Source organism: Centrocercus urophasianus, unplaced genomic scaffold (genome assembly GCF_019232065.1).
Source record: "Centrocercus urophasianus isolate 14NV4802_14NV808 unplaced genomic scaffold, USGS_Curo_1.0 seq_31, whole genome shotgun sequence".
Taxonomy (NCBI): domain Eukaryota; kingdom Metazoa; phylum Chordata; class Aves; order Galliformes; family Phasianidae; genus Centrocercus; species Centrocercus urophasianus.
The window spans coordinates 9,894,710-9,913,744 of record NW_024884878.1 but is presented as its reverse complement, the minus strand read 5'-3'; the positions used below and the strand labels follow the sequence as shown (position 1 = coordinate 9,913,744).

The following is a 19,035-nucleotide window of genomic DNA, read 5'->3' as shown; positions in this document are numbered from 1 at the left end:
ATTGGTTCCCATAGGAGAAAAAGTAAGAAGTGTAACAATGGAAGTCTCCAAGAGCAGGTTCCCAAAGCACAAGGATGACAGCAAGATTGAATGCAAATGACAGATCAGGCTCCAGGCCAGTGCTCTTATCACAACTGAGTGTTAAGTGCCAAGGAAAGGAGCAGCATCCCTTACCCAGCCTGAGAGGCAGTGCAAGAGAGCAAAAAGTGGAGTGACACAAAATGACTTTGAGATCAATACTGTCAACAGCAACTACTGAACAAACAGAAAAAAATTAAGGCATTTTGTTCTCCCTGTCGTGCTCTGGTCAGACCTATTGTTATCAGAACCCTTCAAGCCCGGTTTTTGGGTGCCAAGACGATCGTGGTTCAACCTGACAGGCAGAGCTGCAGAATTCATCTGTGCAAAAGCAATGAGGCTAAATGAGCACCGTCCTCCCTTCTGAAGGCTGATTAGATTCCAGAGCAGCCACCAGCCACAACTGAGAGTGGGGACAAGAAAAGAAGCTCAAAAAGCATCTTCATTCTCCTGAACATCTCCCAGGCTCTTTCCTTTTCTACAAATGCAGCACTGCACGTTTCTGAGCCACAGTTCCCTTTCTGCCCATTCTCCCTTACCCACACAGGCAGCATGCTGGCAGCATCTAGGCAACAGGCTGTGAAACACAGTGATGTTTGTACCACCCCCAAGTACTTCCAAGGCCATTCAAGTTTAAAAGTAGACAAATATATATGTATATACACATACTGTGTTCAGAGGATTAGTAAGCAGTGTGCTGGCAGGACATTCCTTGCCCCAGTTTCCTGGGAGCAGCAGCTGCTCAAAACTTCTCAGAATCATTTCCCATTAAAAGTGAACCATCAAAAAAGAGGAGAAGAAATGCACTGAACTGAAGGAAAGGGAGCAGGATTCAGAAAACTCCTAACAAACAAGTACTCCAGTTGGGCAGTCCATGACTTCCTGTGAAACTTCCTTGCCCCTAGACTGGCATTTTCAACTATTCATCACCTGAGAAGTTAAGGAAGGGGGAAATCTCACCCATAAAGCCTGTTTTAGGCTTTGAATCACAAGATTCAGAAATACAGAAGGTTGCTTCCTTGTATCCCACGCAACAAAAATTCTACTAAAAAAAGAGTACCCAGTAATGGCAAGAATTACGTTTTAACAGCTATGAGATGAGAAGCCCACCAAAATTAAGGAACAAAATCTCTAGATCGGTTCAGCACTGTTTTATTGATAAATAACTTTTTATTTAGTATTTCCACCCAAACATTCTAGTATTGCAGTAGCAAACAAAGTGCAAAACTTCATAAAGTCAACTGAAGTCAACAGAAAGCAAACTTGTTAAGCAAATCTTTTTCACAGAACACATGTTTTTGAAGTTTATCCCCTTATTCTCTTCAAGGCAATGCAAGAACAGTTAAATTCCTCTTTGAAATCCGTTACTTGTTTTATTGCTACAGCAACCGAGCTGCTACATTTCAGAAGTGGCAATTATTCTGCTCCTGAAAGTTCTGCAAGACTCTGAGACACAAAGTCATGAATCCATATGTCAGTGTCTGGAAGAGACGTGTCCACTAAGTAAGTGACTATTCTCCGGTCCCAGGAATTAGTGCTCTCATTAATTGCCTGTATCTGTGCCACCAAGGGTTTCTTCTCCACGCGATTCCGAAATATTATCGATGCCTCTTCCGACCACTGCTGGCTTTTCACTCCTAGAACAAAGCAAGACAGGACCTCATTTGTAGGCTATGCCAGTGTGAGCGATGAAGTTTATGAAGAGATGGCGGGGCTTAAAGACTTGAGGAAATTGATATGCAAGTCGTGAAGGCAGCTTCAATCTAAAGCACAAGCTTACTCATCTCCCACGCAATTATTAGAGACTAACATTTTCTCTCCTCAGAGCCGAAAGCTGTGGACAGCTTTGCAGAAGTGAAAGGCAAACGCACTAACTCGCTGAGCATTCCAAGAACAGCAGCTGCCACAGATGATCACGGCTTGTTACCTAGACAAAAAGGAAACTAAAGATCCTAACAAAAGAACGCACTAATTGGTATTCTGACTGAGTCTGCTCAAGCAACAGCCTTCACTTAGACTTTCTCCATCTTAAAGCAGCAACATCTTCTAACAAACCTTCAAATCCCAAACTAGTCCTGCAGACAGAACTGAAGGGAAATGCAAGGTAAATGCCTCACAACTCCTGCTATGTATTTTTTTTTTTTTAAGGAGGGAATCTGCATCTCACAAAGGCTGCTCTGCTTAGCAGAACTGTAATCCAAGCAGGTTTTTGCATATAGTTGTGATTCGCCAAGAGGCGACTCCTGCAGAGCAGGAATTCAGCCTCCTCACGTCACTGCTGCTGCACAGCATCTAGACACAACGGGCTGCAAACTCTCTGCATGAATTCCCAAGCAGCAAGTTATGGCTATGAGAAACAAAACAGCAAAGTGACAACACACTGCTTTTGCTTTATCAGCAGCTAACAGGACAGAACATCACAAGCACATGAACTCCTTACAAGTACAGTAAAAATGGAAAAAAAAAAGAATAGGGCAGCTCAGCTAGCTGCCTGGGATGCTGTGAGGCAAGAACATCCCATGACTTAGAGGCTCTCTTGGCAGGAATCTGTACAACCCCAGCACAAAGACACAGCTAGAAGTTAGCTTCACTGCCACACTGACCTCCTACAACCCCAGCCCAGTGGGAACACGTCCAACCTCTTGGCTAGTTCAAAGCAAGGTCACACTGCAGATCCACAGAAGGCAGCAGCAGAGCACGAACTTGGTGCTGCCCTGTCAGTTTGCAACCCTGTGAGCAACCCTGCCAGGTTCTTGGAGCAACCCGGTGTAGTGGGAGGTGTTCCAGCCCATAGCAGGGGGCTGGAAATAGGTCATCTTGATCTTGAACTTCCCTTCCAACCCAAAACATTCTGAGATTCTATGATTTTCAGCAAGCAGATTCTGTAATCCAAGCTTTGTTTAAATCGTGGTGAGCAAACATGGAAATCATCAAGTAAGAAGAGAGATGTCTGAAAGCAATGCAAAAACGAAATAAAATTGGAGAAATAAGGAAGAGAGTGACCAAGTTTTAATTTTTTTTAATTTTATTTGTACTTTCTCTATGCCCAATTCTATCAATTACATTACTGTAAGTTTGATGGATGAACATCAATTTCAGGCAACTTCTGCTTCCAGATATGCACTGGGAAACAGTAAATATGGCCAAGATGTGAAAGAAATCTTATCCAGAAACTCTGCATCTATTCCCTCGCTTTTGTAGACCAGAATAAATTGAAGATGAGTTTTTCCCCAACAGATACAGCATAACTTTCACGCTTCATGACCTGTGGTGTTCAAAGACCCCCACAGCACTTGGCCTTTATTTCCCTATGTACTCTGCCTAAGAGCCACCATAAATATCAAATGACAACCATTTGTGACACTGAAAAGTAGCTGCTGTGAAGGTTTAAACAATGATTGATTTTATGCATGCTAATTAAGAGCACTGAATTAAATGAGTAGTAAAATTGAACCATCTTCTTTACTTATGTAAAGAAGAAAAACAGAGGCTTTTGTTAATGCCAAGTTGATGGTAAAGACAAGCTTGTTTGAGCAGGTTTTTGCAAGTATGCATATGCTTACTTCAACAAAACATAACGCCTCTAGCATTCAGCTTTATCCCTGTCACAGTTCTACATACCTGGTACCCCCACTGATGTAAGACATAACCACACTTCCATCCCCCAGCTCATCCCCCCCCCCCAAAAAAATAGAAGATGCTGAATACATACCTGCAAGCTGAGCTTTTATAGCCTGGAAAGGAAGCTTCCTGAATTTATCCAGGAGTGGCTGTACTTTATCTATGCTGATAACCTCATGTTTACCATAGTCCAGCACATACACTGACAAAAAGCCTTTTCTAAGAATCCCTTTTACTATCACTCTGTACCACCTAAAAAAGAGGAAAAGGATAAACACAGTTTGTACTGACACGCTGTCAAGGTGCCAAAAACTAACAGGTAACCACAGGATGTTAACACATCTCAAGCTTCCCAGATCTGGTATTACCTGAATACAAAGTCCTTCCAAACACTGTCTGGAAACACGAAGCAATCTCATTTACTGCCCTAATCTCTCAGCTACCATCAGACATCTGCCACCTCATTAACAACGCAGGACATGAGGCATTTCCCAAAGGAACAGCATTCAGGCCAAGAGTTAAAGAGGAATTTGTAATCCCGCCATTAACTCCAAAACAGCCAGGCATGTTGACTTACCAACATTTAAGGCACAGATAAAAGCCTCCCTTCACAGACTTTGCTTTTAATCGAAGTGCTTACCGATTTTCAATCTTGGCTGCATATAACTTGTTTGTTCCAATGTTCACCGGTCTCTCCTCTGCCATGCTGTAGTACAGGATCATTTCCTCCATCAGGACCTCCAGATTGTGTATCTCTTTCCAAGGTTGGACAATGAAGTGACCTGGGTGGCAGGCTACTGACACATAGACATCCATGAACCCTCCCACCTCTGACAAGGGTAGAGGCGGTGGCATCTCAGTGCCAGACTCTGCATCTCTGGGCTCCGCTGCAGGCTCCAGAGAATCCCTCCTGTCCAGCCTGCCCTGATTTAACTGCAGAGCTGCGTCACCTGTCACTTTGGTGGAGCCGGCCCCCGCAGGGGTGACGCTCAGGAAAACATCTTTCTGATGCTTCCACAAGTCTGCGTTTATAATCCGACGATTGATGCTACGATCCACGTTTGGGAAATCCTCCGGAGCAAACAAGTAGATGTGTGCGATTCCCTTTGAACCATCCTGCTTAACCACCTTTAAAAAGAAGGCACAGTTTAACTTCCAATTCACAACCACTGAATTCACATCTGAGGACAACATCTTCACACAGAAAAGAAACGGTTCATTGCTTTCTACATGCACAGGAGTATTTTCAGGGTTCTCTCAAATGCACCGATGAAATTGATGGATATTAAGCCACCCACAGCTGCTAAAAGCTGTTATCCTGCTATTGTAAAGCAGACAAAACTGGAGTCGGGTTTTGCTCTGCCCGAGAGGTTCAATCTCACTGCTGTTTGACACAAATGCACACGACTGCAGTTTCCTGGAAAACATTAGCCACTGCCCATAGAGCCCAAACAACTAAGTAATGCTAGTAACACTCAGTCCTTCAGAAACCCCTTCCTGTCCCTCTGCTAGATGAAACCCAGTAAATTAAGTACGGAACGAAATGAAGACAGTAGAAGCTTCCACGTTTGGATTGTGTATAGTTTTCAAGCACTAGCATAAAAATATTGTCCTACTTAGCAACAGACATTACTGACAGCAGCTAGCATCACAGACAACAACCACTGGAACTTGAGAAAGCCTGTAACATTTGTTTACAGATTCTTCTGATGATTTTTCTAGCCTTCTCTACTAACTAGAGCCAGTTACTGCTACTTACAGGCAGCAAACGGGAGACAGGAACAAAAGTTTTCCAAAATTTAAGCACACACCTCTTTTACACTATTGAAACAAGCAAAAAAATATTACCACACAAACTATGTTTGAAGAGGATATTTAGAGAAGCCAGCTGCAACACTCACCAGTCCCAGACTATGTGAGTTACGTTTCAATTGTGAGGTCTTGTGTTAAAGGAAGCAAAAATGGACAGGGAAGCTACAAAACATGTTCTCAAACTGTTGTAACAATATATGGACTCAGATTTTTAGGAGGAAATCAGCTCTGTTTAGTTTCTAGATAGGAAAAATATTTCCTTCAGAAGGATGTTCTTAGCTAACTGAACGCTGCCCATGGAAAAATACCATCTCAAGTATAACACAAGCCCATAAACAAAATAGTATATGATAATGAAATCACACTGGATTACAAAAACAAACAGACAAAGCAAAGGTGCTTTCCAGGGCCAATAAGAAAACATTATCCTCTCGTAAGAGGCATAGAAAGAATTTAAGATTGACAGAACACATATGTATTTTCTTACCATGAAACAAAAACTGTGTTTATCATCAGTTGATAAGATCACTAACTGCATATCACTGGACTGGCCCGGGAAAACTAGAAAAGCCATCAGCTGCTACATTCTTGGGAGGAAGAAGACTTCTAACGAGCCAACTATTCTTATTCTGACTGTGACAAAAACAGGACTTCACACAGCAAACGTAACCAAGAGCTGGCCAGAAACTATTAGACATCACAACAGATAAATTCTGATGAATGTTTAAGTTTCAGAGTTACTCCCTCTGGATTTCAGGCCACACAGGCATTTCGACTATTTACCTGCATGCTGAATTCAGGATAATCCATTACATTGTCTCTCAGCCACAGCACAGCCTCAGGAGTCCACATACCAGCGTCAGGAGGCAGATCTGCTAAGCAGCATTTTACAGCCTGAGAAGAGAATTAAGTATACAACAACAGGGAAACTAGTTCATGCATTTCTATTTACAGAGCACTACTTAATACGCATGGATTCAACAATATGTAGGTTGCTCCAAAAGTAATGCCTCCTATTTATTTCCTTGGAAACTGCAACAGACACAAAGAGCACAATATCACCATTTTACAGAGTAAACTCGCAGCTACAAAACATTGTTTCCCAACATGGTCACCATCAGTCATGGACAAGAGCCCTCACGCTGCACTCCTAACAGCCTGCAGAGGTGACACACCACCATTGCATCTCTGTGCTCATGTTCACTGTTTGGTCTCCTTAAACATTCACCAAGTGTTGATGAATGTTAATGGGTGCCACTCCTTTACCCCCGCGTGGAGGAATTCAGTTTCCCATCTTTGCACTGTCCACACTTCCACGCCAGGCATCATTCTGTCAGGCTGCCCCTTTGCTGCCATCTGTCACGTGGCAACAACATGGACTGGGATATCAGTGAGGAGGTTCAACCTCAACTGTTGTACCACCAACATTCACCTCTGACAACACGGGCCAAGGTAATGAAACAGGATGTGTTACTTTGTGAGCAGACCTCAGGTGTGACACACAGAAACATGCAAAACCAGTATCATAACTCACACAAATTAACAGAGCATCCTGCCAGTACACAGGACTACATCATGACCTATTTCGGGGAGAAGATGCACAATGAAACACACTCCAATGCTGAACACTAGTAACAAAGAAAATTCCTTACATAAGCCTGTAAGAAGCAGCACTAAGACACGGTCAAGAAATCTAGGGCAGGTAAGCTTTAACACATCTTTATACCTGGGGAGGGATTTTGATTACTTCTCTCAGGAACTGTGATGGGATTTCTCTAAGGTCTGATACTTTTACATAAGCAACTGTTCCAGTATCCACGAAGCGAACTCCAAGCGCCCGCCTACTCTGAATTATTGTTATCTGAAATAAGATAGGAAGATGAAATACTGTGAGCAGATTCAAGGAAAGTAAGAAGACAGATTTAGGGGAACAGCAAAAAGTCCTTCCTGCGTAGGAAAACTTCTGCCTTTCTTTGAATACCCCTTACCTCTACTCGTGTCCATTTTCCTTTGCAATGAAACAAGCAGATTTTCCCACAGAAAGGTTGTGACACATTAAACTCAGATGCCTCCTGCAAATTCAAAACCAAAAGTTAAAATGCACAGAACCATCACTAGCACTTAACTAGCTGCTCCAAAAGCCACTCAAAGAACAAACAGTTATGGAAAGCAACCACTTAATCTCAAATTGTAAAGCTTTTTTCTAGCCTCAGAAGTATTTCCTATCACGTCAGTAAAGCTTTAATTCTGCATACAGCCCAGGGAAGTGATAGAATTACTACCCCTGGAGATGCTCAAGAAACACGGAGGAGTGGCACTCATGGACACAGCTTAGCAGGCATGGTGGGAATGGCTGATGGCAGGACTTGGTGATCTTAGTGGTCTTTTCCAACCATAATGATTCTATGAATTGCCAGCAAAAATGTGTTTGGAAGCAAAGAATATCAAAACCAGCAATCATTACCTTAATGTTTTGAAAAGCTGTGGAACTGTAATAGCTAAATGAAGAAGTTCCTAACTTCATATATATACAACATGCCAAGATGTTTAATGAAACAGATCTACTATTTACTCAAATAAAGCCTCATGGGGCTGATATTTGATGTGATGACCGTAAGTAAGACAAGTCAAATGCTACATTATAAAAAGCGAGAACTCCCATTGGACAATCACACACATCTCAGTATCATTAAGTTCTCAACACAAGTTGTGGAGCCAAAATGGCTTCTGTCCTTTACAGCAATGAAAGGCTCTTACACTCTGTCTAGAAAATCTGACTAGTTGCCTGCCTTTATGTTGCTAAAACTGTCAGTGTACACTTTATACTGCTTCCTGCATTGTTCAGTTTGCTTTAAACTGACTCTTGGTAACTGAAACATATTAAAGTGTTTCCAAATGGAGCGTGCACCACAACAGGAACATACCTAAAAACATTTTGAAAAGGTGGATTTACAAGAAGTGGTTCTAACTGTGCCCAACTTTTCAAGGATCTGCATTGTATGATTTCAGCTAGATATCAAAAAATTAGACTCTCTTCAGATTTCTTCACTTTGCATAAACCCTCAGATCTAGTAAGGTTTGCTGCATGTCTGTTAAGGGCAGGTAGGATATCAGACTTCTCTGTCATATGTCTGCTTTAAAGCAACTTCATTATTTCAAAGACACCTCCTATACATCAGTTCTGTTTGAAAGGATCCACATTTAAAAGCTAAGTGTACAGACACGTGGCACACGAGACCAAAATCAAGCTGAAAAGCACAGACCTTGGTTCTGTTATAGACAATCCTTCTCCTGTCCCTTCAAAGCGTGCTGTGAGCTGTTTATGCACCTGAACACCAACATGTAGGTAAAACTTGAGGAAAAAAAGTACAGCAGATCCTCCACAGAATTTTTTTTTCCCCCTAATCAAACCAAAGCAGTTTCTATAGGAAGCTTCTCATTATGGGCCACTTCTGTTACTGCTGTAACTACTCAAAGAAATTTAGTAGTAGTTACCGAAGCCACAGGGAGAGAATTTCCAAGAGCATCAACAGACACTCTCACATCTGCATCCCAGAAAATGGCACAGAATTTTTAGCTTTTTTAAACAGACAACACAGATGCCTTGGATACTTGAGCTTTTATAGAAGAAAAGGACTGATAACACCAGAAAAAGACCACATGATGTGACATATCTCCTCCACTGCACACCTACCTTGTGAAGAAAATAGTCTTCTATCTTCTGCAAGACTTCAGAAAGCTTAGACAAGCCTTCAGATGGCAGCTGACAATACAGGTTTCCATCTGAGAGAATACTGGTTACTCTGACATTCGTATATAGTGTATCTACCTAAGATTTTAGTAAGTAAAAAGAAAAAAACAAAACATACACAGTTTGTGAATTTGTGAGTGCTGTTTTTTTTTTGCCCGTTAAAAATCTTTGTGGTCAGTGATTTTCAATGAATTAAATAGGAAGCAGGCAGACAGTACCTGCAGGTTCAGTTCAAAAGACTTGTCATACAAAGCCTTCAGACAAGTTGCATTGATGTTGATATCATCTTCTCCAGAAGTGTCATACAGAACAAAGAGAGGAATATCACTCCTTTCCAGTATTTCCACAGCAAATATTTTGCAGTATGTTTGCAATTCTACAGCCTTTACTAGGAGAGGATCATCACAAAATACTTCCAGCCCTGTAAGACAGAGCACAATTTTTTGAATCATTTTATTGAAGGGAAATATAATAACGAGGACTGTTTGAAAGAGGAATCCTTCTAAGAATCAGGAGGCAGTTGGAATGTCCTACTGGACTTCTACTTGCATTCTACTGCCTGCCTCCCTTCTTAGGGCAGAAAGCTGTCTTCAAGGGGGAAAAGAAGATCCTCTTCAGAGACAATCAAAGAATCAAGGCAAATGTGTAGACAAAATGAAGAAATGCATCCGAGTAAAAAAAATACACTAAGGGTCATTCTTGTCAATTTCATATATTGAAAACAAAATAAAGCATTCTTAAAAAGTTAGAAATGCCCACTAGTCTTAGGCAGTTAAGTAATTTCCAGCAGGGTCAAGGAAATCTGCCAGTGCTGAGTGGAGAAGGATCACTTTAAAATAAGTGAATGAGATCACAGATCATGTTAATTTGCATTTGTGGTAGGAGCAGTTAAGCTTATACACTATTTCATACAACAGTGGGTGCTCTCTTTAGGCTTGCAGATCCTGAAGGTAATACATCCAAGATAAGTGCAGAAACAACTAAGCTTCATTAGAGAGACACTGGGGTCTTCTGACAAAAAGGTTTCTTTATAGAACCTTTCTTGTCTTTCTTGGATTGCTTGGATTGTTATTTATAGCTATTTACAGACTATTTTTTAGCTATTTTGGATGGTTCTAGTACTCAGAGTAACTACACATTAGCATCACAACTCCCAGGCATTTCAATCCGTAAGTCTGTAGAATCAACACTGGTTTTCTCTTACCTGCCAGTTTACACTTTGCAACTTGAAATGGAAGTGAGCAGAACTGTTTGTGAAGTTTGTACGTCCTGTTGCTTTCAATAATCTCACTGAAGCCATGGTCAACATAGTACACCTGACAGTGGAAAAAGAAATAAATAATATGCTTTTAAATATATGTTATTGAGTTTATGGAAAATGTATTAAGCTACTGTGTTCTGGGCATCCACTGAACAGGCACATCAATTTTCACTGTGTTACTGCTGTATAACACCACGAATCTCATGTTCATTTCCTTATTTAGACGTTCAGTGTCTTCCAGAAAAGCTTCCCAAAGTTTCTGTAAAGCTATTATCTCCGACAGAATCTCTCCACAGGAGCAGTGCTGGAAGGACTCAGCACACGACCTCAAACCGCATGAACAAAGGTGGTAATTTTAACTTGCAGATGGCCATTTAATTTTGACAATCACACAACTTAAAATAAACTTTTAAAATGTCCTTAGTTTTTCATTTAATCGAAAACAGAAGCACTTCAGGTTGGAAAAGGAAAGAATGAAGTAACACAGAATGCTTGAAAACTGACTGCACATGGGAGAAACAATTGTTTCAAGCCTTACTACGAATGTCAAAACAAAGAATCACTTGCCTTTAATCTTTTGTCCTCCACAGAAACTATCTGAGCACGGAGCCAGGCTTCTTCAGTGTGCACAGCTACAAGTTGCCCAACGCTTGGACAAGTAATCTGTGATGCACTGGAATTCTTACTATAGTATGCTTTCATTTTATCTTCCATTTGTTCCTGAGCGCCAGAATAATCTTTGCCCACATACCTACAATCATTTCAGTATAAAAGCACCAAACAAACAAACAAAAACAACAAACGAGAGTTAGCATGAAATGTCAAAAAGCTGAATAAAAACCCAAGATCCTCTAAATTAATAGATTAATAAATCATGGATATATCCAAACATATTCTACGCACATCTGTATCCAAATACAGGGCAACAGGAAAATACTGGCTGACAAAATAGAGCTATTGTTCAGTGCTAAATGCTGCCCAGTGACACAGAATCTAACATGCATCTTTAGAAACAAATCTTACTTGATTATTACAACCACACAGAAGAATTTGACAGTAAGAGCAGGTTATGCGGGATGAAGCACAAAAGAACTGCAGGAGCACCTGAGTTACTCTGCCACTAGCAAATACTACCTTCAGCATGTTTTCACTGTAGACTGTGAGCACAAGGCATCTAAAATACAGCTTTACAGATCCCTGCCAAGCCCCATGCTGTTTACTCTCAGCCATCAGAACAATTCCGAGATCAGGCAGCTGATCTCCAGTTCACACTGAAGCAGTCTGCCACATGAATCCTTAATAACATTCTGAACACACCAGAAACAGATCAGATGCAGCAGCCAGAAGGAAAACTTATTCCTGTATTTGACAGGCAACACGAGCAGGTATACAATACTCAAAAGTTTACTTCCTGACATTGGTTTCAGCAGGACATGTAGCTACAGGAGAAGCATTACAGCAGAAAGTTTAATAGCGTGCAGAACCTCCTGCCCTGCTACTTTCCAGTAGCAGCTAAGCAGCCTACTGACAAAGATTTTGGCTGCTAAAGACAACTGAAAAAAATATTTTTCATGATTTATAGGAAAGAATATTGGGAAAAAACCTCCAAAAAAGTGTTACACACAGGTGGCCAGACAAGTCTGCATTCAGCATCACTCTTAGTCTGAACTGGGACTAGTAACATGCCAAGGAAAGCCTGGTCCATCACTGTGAAAGGAACCGGGGGTGTTATGTTTCCACAGTGAAGCAAACCATGACGTTTTCCATTCAAAAACATGAGAGAAATGTATTGATTTTTTCTTAGCATGGCAAAATTTTTTTTCCCTTAAAGTCTACTTGTGACCTGGCCCACAAAGTATGCAGATCTCCCAGCACTCCGTCCTGCACTGAGGACGACGCTCATCACCAGCAGCTAATGCCCATGTAAAGGTGACAAGTCCAGAAATTTTAATATTTGATACTGTACAAAAACTCTGGTACAAAATTCAGGAATTGCTGCTTCAGAGGAAGTTTAACACAAGCAGATCAGCTCATCAGTGTCACAGCTCAGCCCACGGGACACAGAGTATTCCATTTTATCCCCTACAGCCATGCTCATTCAATGACAGGATTGAGGCAGCTGTCCAGAGCCAGGGTGCAGCTGCAACCAGAGATTCATTACATTTCTCATTCCTGAGACAGACAGAACTAATGCCTCCCAGCCTGAACCGAGTTACTTTCCCTCACCTGGGACAAAAAAACGCAGAGCACTGGAAGGCTGCAAGGTTTCTTATTTCAAGACAGCGTTCTGAAGCAGAACCTTTGAAAAAGGTCACGGGGAAGACCCCCAAAACCAGAAAAATAATACAATCTGGAGAACACTCATCTGCTCACAAAAAACAGAGAGGAAGCGCACTACAGGAACTAGGCCAGCAGCTGAAACAAGGAGGCCAACATCCTCCAACAAGAACTTAAGTCTCAAGTATGGGGATTTCCACAGAACCATCAGCCTTTATGACTATTACCTCAGAGAACTACACTGACATGAAGAAAGTTCAGTGCTGAGCATGCCAATAAAGTAATGACAGCTAGAGAAGAAGGATGACTAAATTTCAGCCTTAAGGCTAGTGTGCTATTTACAGCCAGAAATGAGGAAATGGATGGCATATGATTAACAAGAGGATCTGTAAGTAAATCACAAGTGCTCCTACTTAGCTCAGCTGTGCTCAAAGGTCCTGGCTAGGATCCACCTCGTGAAAGCCAAAACTGTAGAAACTAATGGCAAAAGACAGAGCTACCAACACACTGTATTACTTGGCAGCTATGCAATTCAAGTTCTGAAGTGACAAATAAACCTGTTTAATATGAAGCTGAATTTGAAATAAGTTTCAGAATTAATAAACCCCCCAGAAAAAGTTGATCTTTTAAGTTCTAGGAAGATATAAAAAAAGTTTGTTATCCTGATAACGAAGTAAGGAAAGCTTACCATAGCATTTCCTTAAATACTGACACAGAAACTACAATCCACTTCTTACACCATGCTCTGAGGCTATGCTAGTAACCACCAAATCAGGAACCAGAATAGTTTGACGGAAGCTCCTCCATCCCCAAAAGATAAAACTGCAGTATAATCTGAACAAACCCAACTCATAACTAGTTAGAAGCAAGTTAGTTATAAGTGTAAAAAAAAATGCTTTGATAGTTGTTAGAGTAATATCTGAACGCTGCCACATGTCACAGTCAGATTATTTCAAAAAAGCCCTCCAATAGCAAGTCCTACCTGCTTTGACTCTCAGTCAAGCCAATGACAAAATCCATCAGCTCACCAGCATTAAAAAAAGCCGTTAAAATACAACACAAAAAATAGTTTAGGTTTAATTGTTAGCATGCATAAATAACAAAGTCCTGCAGACCTGTGCACTATATGGACAAAAAAACCCAAACTTGCCTAATGATAAGTTCATTAGTGTTGTTTGCTTCTATCACCAAGACGGACACAGGTCCTTCTGATGGTATAATCAAAGGAGGAACAGATGATACACTTTCTGGATATTGGTCCTTGGACTCCTCATGCTGTTGTTCAGCTGCGGCCTTCACACCATCAGGGATCTGGACTTTCTCAGCGACATTCAGATTCTCATCAGTGCAGCTTTGGGTTTTCACATAGAGGATGGCCTTTTGAGGGGCATTAGATACAAAGTCCACTACACATATATCTGAGAGCAACTGCAGATTATTTAGAATGCCTTCTGGAAATTTTCGTTGGTAAGTGTCTTGGTACAATTTGGGAAGTGCATCAGCCCAGAGACCACTGGGATATTTCACCAAGATATTAACAACATCTTGCTTGAAGTCACTACTACATGAAGCAGACTCAGCCTCCACGCTTGTCTTCAGCAGTGGGCCTACTTTTGAAGCCGTAACATTCTGAGGTGCCTTGTCTTGCTCTGTATTGCTTTTCACTGCTGGTGGTATTCTTTTAGTAGGATAAAGAATTCCGTATGTCTGATCACCTGTGCATACTTTCTCCACCTTAGAAAACAAAAAGAAGAGTTAATGATGAGCTGCATCTTTAAGCCTAGAGCATTTTGACAATTACGTTTATATGACGTGCATTTTATACAGACTTGGAAGTGAGCATCTGCAAGGAGCTAAGCTTAAGGCAATTAGTACAGTCAAATAATTTCTTGCAATGCTTCCTTCTCCAGTTTGGGGGGAATATCAAGTATACATCGCTATAGTAGAGAAGAAATACGAGATCCACTTAGGTGGAAAAAAGTCCTGACTGTGCATAGATTTCCTTTTTTTCCCAAGGAGCAGATGATGATGGCACACTCCACAAACTTAAGTGTTTTGCACATTAACCTCCCTTCCTGATCTCTTCCACACAGATAAGCATATTACAACCCAAATTTCCATTTCAGTCCACTAAGGGAAAGAAGATTTGATTGTGTATTTCAGATACTGTCCTGCAGCACCGTAAAAGCAGTCTTGTATTGCATTCAGGGAAAAGCATTTTCTTTAATGAGTTATGAAATTAAGGAGAAAATTTCTGGATTGTAACAAGTTTCATATTAAATTTGATTAAGCCACTTTGCACCATGCCCTCAACCTCCCTTCAGATCCAGATGTTTCACAAGTCCACGTCTCCACTCTGTTTCAGTTATGAGTATCTCACACAGTCCAAGCCACAACCTTGAAAACACCATTTGAAAACTGCAGAAACAAACTCACAATAGCTACACAGCTTCAACCAAGACAACCTAACTTAGAATGTAAAAATGAGGCGATAAAAAGCTATCAGTTGTTTTCATGTTGGTCCTGAAACAAAAGGAACTCCTACAATAAACAAGTTGAGCAGCTAGATTATCTGCTACTCTTCAGGCCTAATATTTGCCTTTATTGTGGTATCAACACCAACAGAACTTCATAAGCCTCGCAAAAATAACTTTTTGTTGTTTTGTCTTGGAAACACACGACTGTGAGCATAACAGAGCGACTGAGAAGCTTTAGCTTACACAACAAGAACTGTGTTTGCCTCTCTTTATCAACAGAGACAAGAATTCAGCTCCAATACACCGGAAAAAATGACAAAGATGATGATTACTGTGAAAAGAACCATGCACCTTATCTAAACCCAAGAATAGTATTCTTAGTATTCTTCCTCCCACCCCTCCCCACCCCCTCAGTTCTGCCCCCTTTACCTCTGTACAGCAAGGGGTGAGCAAATGGCTCTGCTGTGCTCAGCTGCCTGATGTGTTAAACCACAACTGTACAAGAGCACTTCATATACTTTCTGTGCACTGCATCTCCCAGACTAGTGCAAAAGCAAGCTGTTACACAGATCTTAGAGACAGGTCTTCTACACACAAGAACAAATCACATCCAAAAGCGGCAGAAGATTTCACTCACAAAAAAAAACTAAGCATGACACTGTGAATGTTTTAGCAGTCTTGTGCACTCAAGGCAGCACATCTCTACCCTTCTTTATCAGTGAAAACCAGAGCAGTAATACTTCCAGCAAGAACCTCAGCAAGAAGACAACATAAGAAGGCAAATGAACATATCCATGAATCCTCAGCTTCAGGAATCCGTGCTGAATCCACAGACTTTTGGGCCTGAATCTTTTCAAGAAGGCTGACTAAGCCAAGGAGACACACAAAATTACTCTTAATAGGACGGAGGTAAAAGGTAGTGTCCTCCAGACATCCATATACTGAAAAGTATGTATCTGCTATAAGGTAAGAGTGTACAAAAATTATATCAAGTACCTCAAACCTGTGGAACCTGCATCAAGTCCTTAAGCATCTCTGCTATTTACCTTGATAAAAGCAGAAAACAAAACACAGATATATAACAGAAAGGACAAAAGAAGTGAAACCAACTCCACATTTCATCATTCCCTAACAACACGAGAAAATTGCACAGAATTTGGGAGATCTACAAAAGCTGGGGTGACACCAAACGCAAATCAAATTGCTCCTGGCCTTGATCAATGAAATTCAGAAGGTTTCCAAAGATAGAGACCATCAACTCTTCACACGCTGAAGAATTTTTCACCACAGACAAACAGAACTTTTCTCACAGCAGTCTGTGCTGGTTGATTTTTTGACATTTCATTCTGCATTTGATTTCATTTTCTCCTTATAACCCCTTTATGCTTTGGAAAGCTGACAACATACTTTCTCTTCGCCTTCTCTAAATACTTTAACTAAAGTAACTTTAGTGTAACTAAGCATTTCCTTTTCTTTTGGCTCCATGCTAAACTTCATGAGATCATCGGCCCTGCAAGAGATCTTAAACTTAATTTGTTTGTTCTAGAACACAGTAATACTGAGGAGCCTGTCCTCTGCTCTGGATTTAAAACTGATTTTTACTTTATTTTTTTTAATTTAAAAAACTATGAAAGTGAAAAAATTTACATCACTGCATTTTAAGCCAAAGTGGAATCTTCTGAGAGGGAGGGAGAGACATGGAGAGAGAAAAGGTCCCAGAATCAAAGATGTATCTCAAAAACTGAACAAGACAATCAAAGGCTTCCATGCCTACAACATGTTGCTACAAGTTAAATTGCTATTCCCAGTTTAAGTTAGAGGGTAAACTCCAGGAGATGCTTATCTGACTATTACTTTTTAAATTACTATTAAAACTGTTGGTTTTATAGTGAGGAAAAAAATAAAACGGATAGAATACCATAATCTAGAAAGTTCTAGTTATCTGACCAACAAACATCAAAGGAAAAGAAAGTTCAGATTATAAGTACAGACTATTTAAAAATAAAATCTTAGGTCTAGCCTTTGATCTAGCTACGGTAAAGACACTCACCCCCATATGAATCAAGACAGATTAAGGCCTGAAGATGCAACAGAGCAAGATCTAAGTGGAATCTTGTATTAAGGGGAGACTCCGAAAGTCCTTTTTTAAAAAAAAACAAAAGAACAACCCAATGAAATTAGGCTAGAAAGGGCTGCAGGCAGTGCATCAGTATTTTCAAATCACTTTAAACTCCCTCAGCAATTACAAAATCCCCTCAACAAGCATAGCATTTTACCCATGCACAAATCAAGTTTTTTCCTCCACGAAGAGTTACTCCAGAACAGAGTACAGCTACACAGACAAGCAATATCACTGCTGAGAAGTAGCAGCGCGTGCAGTGCAAAGTACGGCTCGCAAAATGCAGGAGACCGGCAGCGACTAAGGCAACTTTAGAGCAAAAGGGACCCCTGGTGGCCATACAATACCACTGCTTGCTCAAAGCAGGGCCAGTAGCTTCGGTCACCCAGAGCCTCCTGCATTTTAGCTGAGAAGGTCTTGGAGGGTAGGGAGTGCAGAATTTCATTAGGCTTACATTTCCGAAAAAAGGGCTCTTCCAAACTCTTGTGAATGTTCTGAGCTGCAGCATTTCTGCTCCCTGTCCCGTCACTGCGCCTCACCAAGGAAAGTCTAGCTCTGTTTTCTCTCCCCTTTGCTTTCTCTTCCTTAGTTTGACGAAAAGCTTTTCTCATCACCTCTTTGAGGCGTGTTTTCACGACGGCAGGCAGCTAAACTCCTCTACACCATTTTCACTCTTCTTCTTCAAAGGGAAAGTGGGAGAGAACATGACAGAAAAGGGATCAAGAGTAAAGATAAGCATAGGGAGACTTCTCACCAATCGCCATTGTGGAAAAAACAGACTCAGCACAGGGAGACTTAGCCCACAGTGCTTTGTCTCTCCTGCTCCTCCATGGCCACCCGCTGTCTCTGCTCCACATGGATGCCATCCTTCCCCAGCTGATCCCACACAGACTTCCCAGAGGCTGCAGCTCCCCAAGCACCACTCCAGCATGGTCACCCCCTCCCCCAGCTGCCACTGCACAGCAGTTTCCCCTTTCCTCATCCAGAGCGCAGTCAGCACTTCTCACCGCCCAGCTCTGGCAGCAGCGGGTCCCTTCTGGAGCTGCTCAGCCCTGACACAGGGCAGTGCTGGGCTCTGCTTATAGAGGGCAGCCCTGCCTGCAGCCTCCGCACACCAAAACAACAGTCTGTACACGAGAGATGTGTTGCAACGTGCTGCAGATCATCCCGAATGAAATTGGAAGCACAAAGCTACCTTTACGCACTGTGTGTCCAGGCTAGCTCTGCTTAGCTGGTGTTCCACAGAGGCAGAATGATACCTGATGGCCTATTAAACCTTACAGGCTAAAGACTGGCAGCAGACCAAAAAGAGAAGATCCCTAGAGACCTTTAAGCCTCTTAACTCCAACAATAGCTCTGAGGTTCCCGGTTTAGAAGGCAGCACAGATGCTGACTGAGACAATATTTATAGGCAGGAAAATGTCCCTATTTCAATAAGATGTTTCACTTTAATTCAGTGTAATTTAGTTTAAGTGGACAGCATTAGTCAGTGATTTCTTGCACAGAAGATGATATTCAAGAAGCAACAGATTCCTCCACTCATAACTACAAGCTGCTGCAGTGCTTGGCATCCATAGTAACAAGCAAAAAGGTTAACAAGAGCAAATTCCAATCAGCCACTTTACGACCAATATCTCAA

The 19,035-nt window shown here is 41.4% G+C and overlaps 1 protein-coding gene across 2 annotated transcripts in view; it reads right to left on the bottom strand.

Moving 5' to 3' along the window:
* Positions 1–1,214: 1,214 nt before the first annotated feature.
* Positions 1,215–19,035, bottom strand: part of TDRD7 (tudor domain containing 7) — a 38,050-nt gene continuing 20,229 nt past the window's right edge. For both annotated transcript variants that reach the window (XM_042829479.1, XM_042829481.1), the window contains exons 7-17: positions 13,951–14,534; positions 11,091–11,274; positions 10,467–10,578; positions 9,481–9,683; positions 9,206–9,340; positions 7,500–7,583; positions 7,238–7,372; positions 6,295–6,405; positions 4,340–4,827; positions 3,791–3,951; positions 1,215–1,715 (exon numbers count right to left, since the gene is read on the bottom strand). In XM_042829479.1, the coding sequence (XP_042685413.1) occupies positions 1,495–1,715; positions 3,791–3,951; positions 4,340–4,827; positions 6,295–6,405; positions 7,238–7,372; positions 7,500–7,583; positions 9,206–9,340; positions 9,481–9,683; positions 10,467–10,578; positions 11,091–11,274; positions 13,951–14,534 (2,418 nt within the window). In that variant the 3' untranslated portion in view covers positions 1,215–1,494. The remainder of the gene's footprint in view (positions 1,716–3,790; positions 3,952–4,339; positions 4,828–6,294; positions 6,406–7,237; positions 7,373–7,499; positions 7,584–9,205; positions 9,341–9,480; positions 9,684–10,466; positions 10,579–11,090; positions 11,275–13,950; positions 14,535–19,035) is intronic.